Source organism: Delphinus delphis, chromosome 3, assembly GCF_949987515.2.
Source record: "Delphinus delphis chromosome 3, mDelDel1.2, whole genome shotgun sequence".
Classification (NCBI taxonomy): Eukaryota; Metazoa; Chordata; class Mammalia; order Artiodactyla; family Delphinidae; genus Delphinus; species Delphinus delphis.
The window spans coordinates 10,863,338-10,875,442 of NC_082685.1; the positions used below are offsets into that span (position 1 = coordinate 10,863,338).

Below are 12,105 nucleotides of genomic sequence, written 5' to 3' on the forward strand. Positions count from 1 at the left end.
TTTTGACATCCCAGTGGATGTGTGATCATAGGATCTTTGATTTCCTATGATGAGGAGGGAACCTCACCTCCGGGGTTTTCTTCTCAAAGACTCATAACCCCATAATCGTAGGCAAAACATCAGACAAACCCAGATTGGAGGGCGTTCTTGCAGGATACCTGAGCAGTTCTCTTCAAGACAGTCAAGGTCGTGACAAACAAGGAAAGACTGAGAAACTGACCCAGACCAGAGGAGCCTAAGGAGGTGTGAGGACTAAATGAAACGGTGGATCCTGCATGGGATCCTGAAACGGGGGCAAACCCAAATAAAGTCTATAAATAACTGGTGAAGGAGAGATTACTGTCACCCATGTTACAAATAAGACTCTGGTCGAGAAAGTTGCCGGAGGTGGCCAGACAGGAAATGGCAGTACCAGCCTGCGAGCTCTGCATTCCTCTTCCCTGTGCTCTGAGCTGAACCCAGAGAAATAGATATTGGTGGAGAGGGGGAGAGAGGTGGGGGGTTGAGAGAGGGAAAGAGAGGGAGGGAGAGAGGAAGGGCGGGCAGGAAGGAGGGCAGTTAATTTTCAAAGGAGGAACTTCTTAAAACTCTCACTAAGTCTGGGGCAGAAAGATGGAAGATTGGAAGCAAAGAGAATCCACCTGAAAGAATTTTAAACCTTGTTGAGCCACAGACCCCTTTGTCAGTGTCATGATTTTTAAAGTCTAATAAATGAAAAGACTGGAGATGGTGAAGGAAGACAAATGTACTGAAATTGTTATAAAAATATTGTTAAAAACAGATGGGTGACGTCATTTTAGTGTTTATAACACATTGCCAACAGGACCTGGCAATGAGTCAGATGACCCCCATAATTTCATGGGAGTGTTGAAGCTAAAAGATTTTGTGGGATATCTGGGAACGACATGTGATTTCTGTGGGTGAGGGGCATCACCGGTTCTGCCCACACTGTTGCAGTTTGCTGCCTCCCCTGGTAATGGAAGAAAATGCCCCACTTTCTGGTGGAAATTAGGGGAAGTGAAGGATTAACTTTTTTCCATGCAAATTCACAGACTCCCCAAGGATTCCCATCCCAGTTGAGCCTGAGGGAATCTCACAGTGATTTCTGTGGTTGCTTGGCTAGGAAAACCCTCCGAGGAGGTTAGCAAGTAACTGAAATTCTCGCTGTCCGTGTCTGGCTCAGCCCCCACCACAAGTTACCCAATCCAAAATGTCAAGAGTGCCACTGTGGAGAAACTCTGCTCTAGAAGACCAGGGATCCTTGAAGATGGGGCATTGAGGCATCCCTGGGCATGGTGGACCTGCCCACATTATGATTTTGTAGTGGGGTGAGTGCTTATCCAAGCCCAAAGACCACAAAGGCAAATATATTGAAATTCTCTGCCAGAAGTGTGGTCCGAGTCATGTCTAACTGCCATAAAATGAGCCTCAGTCAACAGAGCTGAGCTCTACCCTTGTCCTGGACCTCTGAAGGACCCAGAGGGCTCCTGTGCCCATTCCTGGGCCTGGGGCCCACATTGGATGTGGGCAGCCTTCTGGAATCCTAATGGGCTATCAGCTATTTCCTCTGTACCGCACTATTCTGGATGTTTCTCTGTGCACCAGCCTGTGACTCCTTGATGGTAACCTTCTAAGGTAGAACCTTAAATAGTCCCATTTTACAGATGAGGAAACTGAGGGCCAAGGCCACACACAGGGAGTTAAGGTTGGAATCCAGCTCTGACTCAACACCAGTTCCCTCAGCATCTGCTATTTGCTACCTCCCATGGCAAACAGGATGGAGGACTGGCTCTCTGAGCTCAAGGGGGCGGCATGGGGAAGCCCAGGAGGGCTGCACTGGAGCCACTTGCTGGAGACAAAAGTTGGTGGCTCTGTGTATTGCTTGAGCAACAGGCAGCCTTATTTCACAAGGACCCCCTCACCATATGTGCATGCGTGACTCAAAAACAAAAAAAAAAAATCAGAAATCACCTCCACCCCACACAGAGGACATACCCAACATGCTTCTCACTGAATGAGCCAAAACGGCCTGGGGGTGCAGTGTGGGCGATGGGACTTGCCCTCTCTTAGTTGCTACCAGGGTGGGGAGAGGAAGAGTCTGGGGCCCTGGCAGGACCTGTACACCATTCGCTGAGAGCCTGCTGCATCCCTACATCCTCCTTGTATCATCAACTGATCCATAAAACAACCTCATGAGGGGAAATATTTTTAGGTCCATCTTCCAGATGAGGAAACTGAGGCTCACAGGGATGCAGTGACCTGCCAAGATCCCCTAGTCAAGGGTAGTGAAGTCAGGATTTGAACCCAGCACTGGGCACTAACCGTTACACTCCCTCCCTCCCTCTATGATTCTCACCTTCTCTGTTTTTTTCCCGTCTCTGTCTTTGTGTCTCTTAATTCTTGGTCTCTCTGTCTCTCTCTGTTTCTTCCTGTCTCTCTCTCTTTCTCTCTCCTCCTTCCTTTCTTCGCCTCTTTATTCCTCTCTCTCCCCCACCTCTCTGTGCTTTTCTCTGTGTGTTTCTCTTACTCTCTCTTTCTATTCCTCACTTAATGGCAATTAAGAAAATGGTAAAACTGTGCTTAGTTGATGATTATAAATGCAAGTCCCTTGACAAATGGTCACTAATGGTTGAAACTGATCTTTGACCTAAGCCCTTGTATACTTCATAGATGTTTATTTTGGCCAACATCAAAGCATCAGATCTGGGGGACTTTAGATCACACATTCATTCAACTAACATTCATTGAATGTGTACTGCATGAAGGCAACGTTCTAGGCACCAAGGATATGCAGCAAATGGAAGAGACAAAAAAATCCCTGTTTGGGGGGAGTTGACGTTTTGGTGGGAGAAGCAGGCAGCCAACAAGATAATTAAGAAAATTTTATATATATGGCAGAATCTTAAATATTTTAGGCTTTGTGGGCCATGCCGTCTCTGTCACAACTACTCAATCTGCTTTCGTAGCTCAAAAGCATCCACAGGGAAGATACATAATGAATGGGCATGGCTGTGTGCCGACAAACCTTAATTTACAAAAACAGGTGGCATGCATGGGTGGTGGTTTGTCCACTCCTGGGTAAGAGGGTGATGAAAGCTCAGGTGAAAAAGCAGTAGAGGGGCTGTGGATCCTCAAGGTGAGAGGTTGACGTTCTTCTAATAAGACCTGAAAGAGGTGAGGGACAGCCATGTAGGTATGTCAGGCAAGAGAGACCCAGGTGGATAGGACAGCCAGTGCAAAGGCCCTAAGGCAGGAGTGGTTCTGACATTTGTGAGGAGCCCATGTGGCTGGAAGTGAGGGAGTGAGGGTGAACAAGGGAGCTGAAGAGGCCAGGGGAGGTGACAGGAGACCTCAGAGGCAGAAAGACCATATAATTCGCTGCCCAAACCAGGATAATTTTGAGAGTGAATGGGGAAAGGAGAACTCAAAAAATAATGAACAGGCGTCGCATGATTTAATAACAGGGACAAACTGGGACAGACATACGACCTCCCTCATGGCCACTGTAGGGCTTTGGCTGTTTCACATTTTTTTTTATCCCTTATGCTGGGGAGTTGGGTGTTCTCTTGAGCCGAGGTTTGTTGTTTTTTTACATCTTCTATACTTTTTCTGACTGAACCATGCTCAAAAAAATTAGAGGAAAATAAGCCACAAAACAGAAGGCACTTCAGGGTTTTACTGAGACTCAGCCATTTGTTTGATGAGTATCGAATGCTTGCTAAGCGCCAGGCATCATGCTAGGTACCAACAGTGTGGGGGTGAATCAGTATTTTCCCTCTCCTTTAAGGCTCTCATGGGCCAATTGTTATAAACAGAAAGTACTGTGTAAGTGCAGTGAAGGAGTGAGGTAGAAAAAAAAAATCTGAGGGATACAAGCCAGAATGCTGGGTCTAGCCCCAGCTGTGCCATCCGCACCCTGTGTGAGCCAGGCAGATCATCTCCCTCAGCCTCAGTTTCCCCATCCACTGGAGATTCTGGGAATCAAGGGGTGTTGGTTGTCAGCTCAAACGGGCTCTACTAAAGTGACCATTGTTGTCCCACCTGCCTCTTCGTTTCCCAGGGAAACAGCCTGATCGTTGGGACTTGGGATAAATACATTTCCCTGTCATTGTTATTATTTAAACAATCCGCCCACAGGGACTTGAAATGCAAATGAATATATTGACAAAATGATTCAGAAAGCAAAACCTGCTTGGAAGTGAATGAGAGTTCTGTCTGTGCTGTGAGGAGGGGCAAGCCCTTTTTGGCTGGAAGGCTTCTCCGAGAGGGGGCACAGTAGAATGAAAGGCTGAGTGATGAGATGGAATCAACCAAGTCAAGATGTAGGAGAAACTGTCTCCAAACAGAGGCTCAGAGGACAACCAGCTCATTGTAATCTTGAACCTTAATTTCTCTGTCAGATATACAGGAAACATTCTTTTCCCCCATCTGCCTCCTGAGAGCCATATAAAAGTCAGTGAGAAAGTGATATTTGAGAGAAATCTAAAGGAGATAAAGGAGTGAACCAAGGAAATATCTGGGTGTATCAATCAGGAAATCTAGGTTATGCTGCGGTAACAAACATTCTCCAATGTCACTGTGATTTTAACAACAAATGTCTTTTCTGGTTCGTGCTACATGTCCAGTGCAGGTTGGCAGTGAGGAAGAAGGGAGCTATACTCAGCAGAGTCACTTGGGACCTAGCTAATGGAGCAACCAGCACCTAGAACATTACCAGTTGGTATTCCAAAAGGAAAGAAAGCCCTGGAGGGTCCCACACTGGCAGTTCAGTGCTCTGGTCCAAAAGTGACTTAGGTATTTCCACTCGCTCCTCATTGGCCAGCACTCATCATATGACCCTCAGCCAACCACAGGGAGACAGGGACGGGCCACCTTGCCGTATCTCAGGAAATATTTAGTGACAGCACTAATGAAGAATAGCGTTGCAGGCAGTGGAACTCTTTGAGCCTTGGGAAGAGAGACAAGGCGATCTTGCAAGTGTATCTTTCTGGTGTTAATGACTTTGACAAGCAAGCAATTTCCCTCCTCCCCACATCCAGACTCATGAGCACACCCACGCTTAACCTGAACTGCCAAAGGATGTAAGACCCGGGATGGGAGGTTGATGTCCCCCACATTCTGTGCTATCACAGAACGGCCAAGGAAGCTCCAGTCTTTCGGCTTGGGAAATATATTTCTCATTTTTCTCCTGAGCAAACCCCAGGAAGCCCACCTACTGATCAAAAACTGCACCCAACCCTCTGCCAGCTTCTTCTCTGTGAGTTGTTGGATCCACAGCATGGAACTGAGTCATTTGGGCTGGACTGGAAAGAGAACAAGCATCTCTAAAATCAGGCAACAGAACCCCAGTCCCCAGGGAGGGAAAATCAAGACAAGGGAGGAAGAAGGAGAGAGGAGGGAGAAGGGAGCACAGCTTGGGGTGGAGGATGTGGGCTGTGTGGGGAGCCACCTCTCATTCAGTCATTCAACAAACATTTATTGGACACTGCGTGCATGCCTGGCATTGTGATAGGGAATATGGCAGTGGGAAAAAAGCACAATGTCCCTGCTCCATATGGAATTGACAGTGGGGAGACAGACAATGAGCAGGAGAAATAAGTATAGAGGAGGAGATGCGCTAAGGGAAAAATAGAGCAGGAAATGAGATTAGAAATGAAGGTGCAACTGTAAAAGGCCATCAGGGAAACCCTGCCCGAGAAAGTGGCCTTTGAGCAGAGATCTGAAGGAGGTGAGGGAGCCATGTAGGAAATTGGGGGAAGAGCATTCCAGGCGGAGGAAGCAATAGGTGCAAAGGCCCTGAGGTGGGACTGTGCTTGGTGCGTTTGAGGAGCTATAGGAAGGCCATGTGGCTGGAGTGATCCAGGGGGAGAATGACAGGAGAGCAGGGCCTGGAAGTGATGGGGTCGGGAGGTGGCACCTCTGCCATTTAGTAGCTCAGTTACTGTGTTCTTTGTCTGTGGCTGACATCACCAAGTACCACAACTGGATGGCTTAAAACGACAAAAATGTATTCTCTCACAGTTCTAGAGGTCAGAGTCCAAAATCAAGGTGTCAGCAGGGTTATACTCCCTCTGAGACTCTGGGTAGAATTCTTTCTTGCCTCTTCCTGACTTCTGGTGGTGACTGTCAGCCCTCAGCACTCCTTGACTTGCAGCTGTGTCCCTCCAATCTCTGCCTCCATTGTCACATGGCTGTCCTCTCCCCTGTGTGTCCCTGTCTTCACCTGTTACTTCTTCTTCTTAAAAGGACACCAGTCATAGTGGACTAGGGCCCACGATCGTGACTTCTTCTTAACTTAATGGCAGCTGCAAAGACCCTGTTTCCAAATAGGGTCACATTGAAAGGTACTGGAGGTTAGGATTTCAACATATCTTTTTTTGGGGGGTGGGGCGTGCCATGCAGCATGTGGGATCATAGTTCCCTGACCAGGGATTGAATCTGTGCCCCCTGCATTGAGAGCATGGAGTCTTAACCACTGGACCTCCAGTGAAGTCCCTCAACATATCTTTTAGGAGGGATACAATGCAGCCCACGACAGGGACCTTGGGCATGGGACTTTACCTCTATGTGCCTAGGTTTCCTCACCCGGGAAGATGGGGAGGATTACATACCACCCTTTGTGAGAGGATTAAATGAGCTCAAGTAGGCTGAGGACCTGGCACTGTGAGTGTCTTTTATGCCGGGCAGCATCATGGGGCCAGGTGGTTCTAAACATATCAGGGAGCTGGGGTGTGGGCAGATCCTGGGGTGGAGGGGCTGCCTTGGTACCAAGGGCCTCAGCCATTTCTCCCCGTTCAGTCCTGCCCCTCTTCCCCCACCCACCCACTGCTCCGTCTCCATCCCAAACCTGCTTCCTGAGATAGCCAGACTTTTTTCTTCTGTTGGCCGGTGCAGGCTTTCTCTCCCTGGGCTATAGTTAGCCCTAAGAAATGGTAGCGAAAAGACGTCAGCCACAGCAGCATCATCAGAGGGGAAAGCACAAAGCCAGTCCTGCCTTCTGTCCACCCCTGTTCTGCTGACCCTTTTCTTTCTTCCAGAACCTCCAAGAAGCAAAGCATTGGAACTCTGTTAGAACAAGGGTGTGAGCAGGGGACTGGCATATTCATTGTCCCCTGAACCTGTCTGTGTCCATCATGGAAGTTGGCTTTTTGGGTTGGTTTGTTTTCTTTTTTTTTAATTATTGTGGTAAAATAAACATAACCTAACATTTACCATCTAAACCATTTTTAGCTGTCCTGTTCATTGGCATTAAGTGCATTCACTTTGTTGTGCAGCTGTCACCACCATCCATCTCCAGAACTTTTTCATCTTGCAAAACTGTAACTCTGTCCCCGTTAAACACTAACCCTCCGTCCCCCTCCCCCATCCCCTGCCCACCATTCTACTTTCTGTCTCTGTGAACTTGACAACTCTGGGAACCTCATATAAGTGGAATCATACAGTTTTCGTCCTTTTGTGTCTGGCTTATTTCATTTAGCATAATGTCCTCAAGGTTCATCCATGTTGTAGCATGTGTCAGAATTTCCTTGCTTTTTAAGGTAAAGTTGACTTTCTTTAAAAAAAAAACAAAAAACTTTTTCTTGGTTCAAGTAAAATACACATATAGGACACTTCACAGATCACATCTGATGAATTTTTACAAACTGAACACACATGTGTAACCAGCACCCAGATCGATCAGGAAACAGAACCTTCTCAGCCCCAGAAGGTCCCCCTCGTGTTCCCTCCAGAGTCACTACCCTCCCCAAAGGATACTCCATCTGGACCTGAAACATCATCAACTCATTTGCCTGTTTTTTGTATTTTGCATGCATGGAATCTTACGTATATGCTCTTTTCTGTCTGGCTTCTTTTGCTTGATGCTAAGTCTGTAAAGTTTCATGTGGTGGATGGCAGTCGTTCATTGCACAATATTCCATTTATCTTCCCTCCTGTTGAGAAGGGTTCAGTTTGTTTCCAGTTTGGAACTGTTATGAAGATCACCACTATGAACATTCTTGCATGTGTCTTTGGCATACACAGGTTCACATTTCTGTTGGATAACATCCCCGGAATGTAATGTTCATGACATAGTGAAGGTGCCTGATTTAATTTTCGTAGAAATTCCCAACCCATTTTTCAAAGTGGTTGTACCATCTATTATGGATTGAATTGTGTCCCTTCCAAAATGCACGTGTTGAAGCCCTAACTCCTAGTACCTCAGAATGTGACTTTACTTGGAAATGGGATCATTGCAGGAGTAATTAGTTAAGATAAGGTCATTAGGATGGGCCCTAATCCAATATGACTGGTGTCCCTATAGAAAGGGGAAATTTGGACACAGAGAAAGACATGCACTCAGGAAGAAAGTCATGTGTTGATGAAGGCAGAAATCAGGGTGATGCATCTACAAGCCAAAGAACCACCAAAGATTGTCAGCAAACCCCCAGATACCAGGGGAGAGGCATATGCTCCCTCAGAGCCTCCGGAAGGAACCAACACTGCTGCTACCCTGATCTTGGATTTCTAGCCTCCAGAACTGTGAACCAATAAATTTCTGTTGTTTTAAGTCACCCACTTGGTGGTTCTTTATTACAGCAGCCACAAGAAACACATACACCATGTTACCCTCCCATTGGCAGCATGAGACAGTTCCAGTTCCTCCACAGATTCACAGCACCAGTGTCAGTCGTTCTCATTTTAGCCTTTCTGCAGGGCAGCAGTAGCACTGAAAGTGCTTTTAAAGGTGAGCTTTTAAAGCCACATCTGCCCCCGCCCACACACACACACACACACACATTCTGCAGATGCCATAGAGCTGATGGACCACCAGAAGCCTTCCCCAGCACAGAGATTAAGTCCACAGGCTCTGGGTCCTGGCCCCCTGGTTCAAATCCCATGTCCACCACTGTCTAGCTCTGTGACCTCATGCTGGCAATTTTGTCTTTCTGGGCCTGTTTCCTCAGTGCATGACAATAACATAGGGACATCATGGGAATTAAACAAGTAAATAAGCCAATGTAGGTAATATGCTTAGAGGAGTGTCCAGCACAAATAAGTACTCTTTAAGTGCTAGGGGTTTTTTTTCTTTCTTTCTTTCTCTATTCTTGATTTTCTTCCCCTCCTCTCACTTATTGGCACAGTGTTCTGTTCTCCCAGAGAAGAATGTTCTATTTGTGGACTTCTTCCCCTTGAAAATTGACCTGGGCATTTCTGGGAATTTTTCTGTGGTTGACATTGAGGCTGCAGGCAATAGAGGAGGGAGACACTTAAGGAAAAGGTTCACGGCCCTGCCGTCTGGCTTGGTGATTTAACCTGATTATCAGACCCTGCCATCATGACTGTTTGGGGGAGAAGGGAGGGAACTGGGGGTTCATTTCTACATTTCAATGAGCTTTTTTACCTTCTCCTCCTGGAGTTTGATCTGTGGAGTCCTCCTGAGTTTCATGCTGGTTTCTGGTCCTGTGAGGACTACATGATTAGGAGGGGGCTTTGTCCTTCTAGTGGTACCTCTGGAGTCTCCCCCACTGGTTGATCCTGTGCTCTCTCTCCCTCTCTGGGCTACCAGAGCTCTAGGACTCCACAGGCCAAGGACATTTGAGGACACAGTCCCAGGAGAACAAGAGTTCCCCCTTCCTTCACCTGTCAGGTCATACCTGAGTCCCACTCAGTGCTCACCTGCTTTCCTTCCTCACCCCCCCCCCCATAGAGCAACGATGCCTCAGGGAACACTTGGAACTGGTTGTACTTCATCCCCCTCATCATCATCGGCTCCTTTTTTATGCTGAACCTCGTGCTGGGTGTGCTGTCTGGGTAAGTCTCTGCTACTCCCCCCATCCCACTCCCCCTCACCATCTTTTTCCCAGGAAGAGGCCATCATTCTCCAGGCAGAGAATAGGCCTCTTCTATTGCTTTGGGTTATTAGACAGTTATCAGCAAGCCATGTACAGGTGCATAAGTTGTGCACTGCTGGAGGCACCCAGTGAAGGGACTCATGGGAGGTGAAATCCAGCCCAGCCTTCACTCACCAAGCTGTGCTGCTGGCACTGAGCTACCTCCGCCCAGGGGGCGGGAAGCCTCTTTGTAATTTAGACCTCTCACTTGGAAGGTTTTCTCAAAATTTTCAGGCCCACAACCCAAAACACAAGAAAAGTCTATAGAGCTTTAATTTCTATAATCTACACTGTGTTAAAGAAACAATAGGTTGGGTTCCCCCCTCCCCTATTTTCCAAATATAAAATCGTAGCATACAATCAACCATGCATTTTCATGACACGCATTGTCCCCTACCCCCAAGATTGTTTTTCTGGCTTAACCATAAGTGAGTTTCATTTTTCTCACTACAAGAAGTCTGGGGACTGGTTTGGTGGCTCCATGGTGCCATGATGGACCCCAGCGTCTTCTAGCTTTCCACTCTGACATGCTTTTGGAGGCTTCCGGTCTCGTGGATGCTTCATGGTCTCAGGATAGCTGCTTCATGCTCACAAGATAGGCATCTCACATTCCAGACAGGAAGAGGAAGAAGGGAAACTGGAAAAGTCCTATATCACAGAAGTGAGGCTGCTGCAGAAATCTTCAGCTCATGTGTCATTAACGTAATTTAAGAGAGGGACGCAACTATTCTTTAGCCAGGAGTACAGAGAATGAGAATGGGGTATGCAGCCAGCAGTGGTTGGCATGGCATGGTTTACGGTTTTGTTTTGTTTTTCTCTAACTGGGTGCCGTTGTTGGGACATGTGGGAAGCTGGCAGAAATACCCACTCCTGTAATATTCTGATCTTCTGTCAGAAGACCTGATTCCTCTTGTTGAAAGGCACTGCCCTCCAGGGATTCTGAATCCCCAAACATACACACACAGAGACTCCCTAAAATTTCTAAAACGGCCAGACCTGACTCTTCTGTGCTTCTTCAGGGAGTTTGCCAAGGAAAGGGAGCGGGTAGAGAACCGGCGGGCTTTTTTGAAGCTGAGGCGACAGCAGCAGATTGAACGAGAACTCAATGGGTACATGGAGTGGATCTCGAAAGCAGGTGAGGCCCTTTCATCCTGGGGCTCAGGAATTGAAATCCCAGGCCACGGAGCACACAGAGAGTCATGCATGCAGTTTGGAGATGGATGAGGGAAGGGTCATGATGGGAGGAGAAAGAGGACCTGGACTGCTGGTTCCAGTTTTTAGCAACAGGAATCCAGCGGGATGAAGCCAGGATATGACATACATAACACTTAAGAGCTTTAAAATCAGACATTGGGTTAGATCCCAACTCTGCCACCTCCTAGCAATGCAGCTCACCTCCCTGTGCCTCAGTTTCCCTGCCTGTTAAACAGAGGTAATGATAGTACCTACCTCATAAGGCTGTTTGAGGAGTCTCTAAGGTAATCCCAGCTAAGTCACCTAAGAAGAGCAGTGCCTCCCATACAGTAGGTCCATGTTTATTTGTTCAGCTAGTTAGACACTTATGGGACACCTGCTGTGTGCCGGGCACTGCTCTAGGCCCTGAGATCTGGTCTCTGCCTGCAGGACTCTGATAGTCTAGTGAGAGAGGAGAAAATAACCAAATACATATAATGTTGGATGTTGCCAAATGCTGAGAGGAAAAATAAAACGGAGTAGGAGGCAGAAAACAGTCAGAGAAGGAAGGGTGATCAGAGGGGGTCTCTCTGAGGAGGTGACCTCTGAGCCGAGACCTGAAGGAAGTGAAAAAGGAAGCCATGTGGATGTCTAGGGGAAGAGCTTTCCAGGCAGAGGGAACAGCAAGTGCAAAGGCCCAGGGGTAGGAGTAGAGTTGAGTCATAGCAGGGAAGCTGTGTGTGGCTGGAGCAGCGTGAGGTGGAGAGTGGGAGAAAAGGAGGACAGAGAGATGACGGGGGCCAAAACAGGCAAGATTTTATAGGCTATGGTAAGGAGGTTGGTTTTTATTTTGAAGGAGGTAGGGATGATGTTGGCTTTAGGACCATCGTTGAAGTGGGGCTGGGAGTCAGAAGCAAGTGAGCAGCACATTTCTGGCTGATTGAGTTGTCACTCAGCAAGGGGAGAGTAGAGTGGCCACGAGGACCCTTCTCCTTCCTGGTCCAAGGGAACCCATCCCCAGGAGAGTCCTCCAGACGCTGGAGCTTAACTATGTGCTCTT

General features: G+C 47.6%; 1 protein-coding gene across 2 annotated transcripts in view; it reads left to right on the forward strand.

Annotated features, from left to right (window-relative positions):
* Positions 1–12,105, forward strand: part of CACNA1A (calcium voltage-gated channel subunit alpha1 A) — a 237,288-nt gene that overhangs the window by 123,424 nt on the left and 101,759 nt on the right. For both annotated transcript variants that reach the window (XM_060007880.1, XM_060007879.1), the window contains exons 7-8: positions 9,689–9,792; positions 10,892–11,007. In XM_060007880.1, the coding sequence (XP_059863863.1) occupies positions 9,689–9,792; positions 10,892–11,007 (220 nt within the window). The remainder of the gene's footprint in view (positions 1–9,688; positions 9,793–10,891; positions 11,008–12,105) is intronic.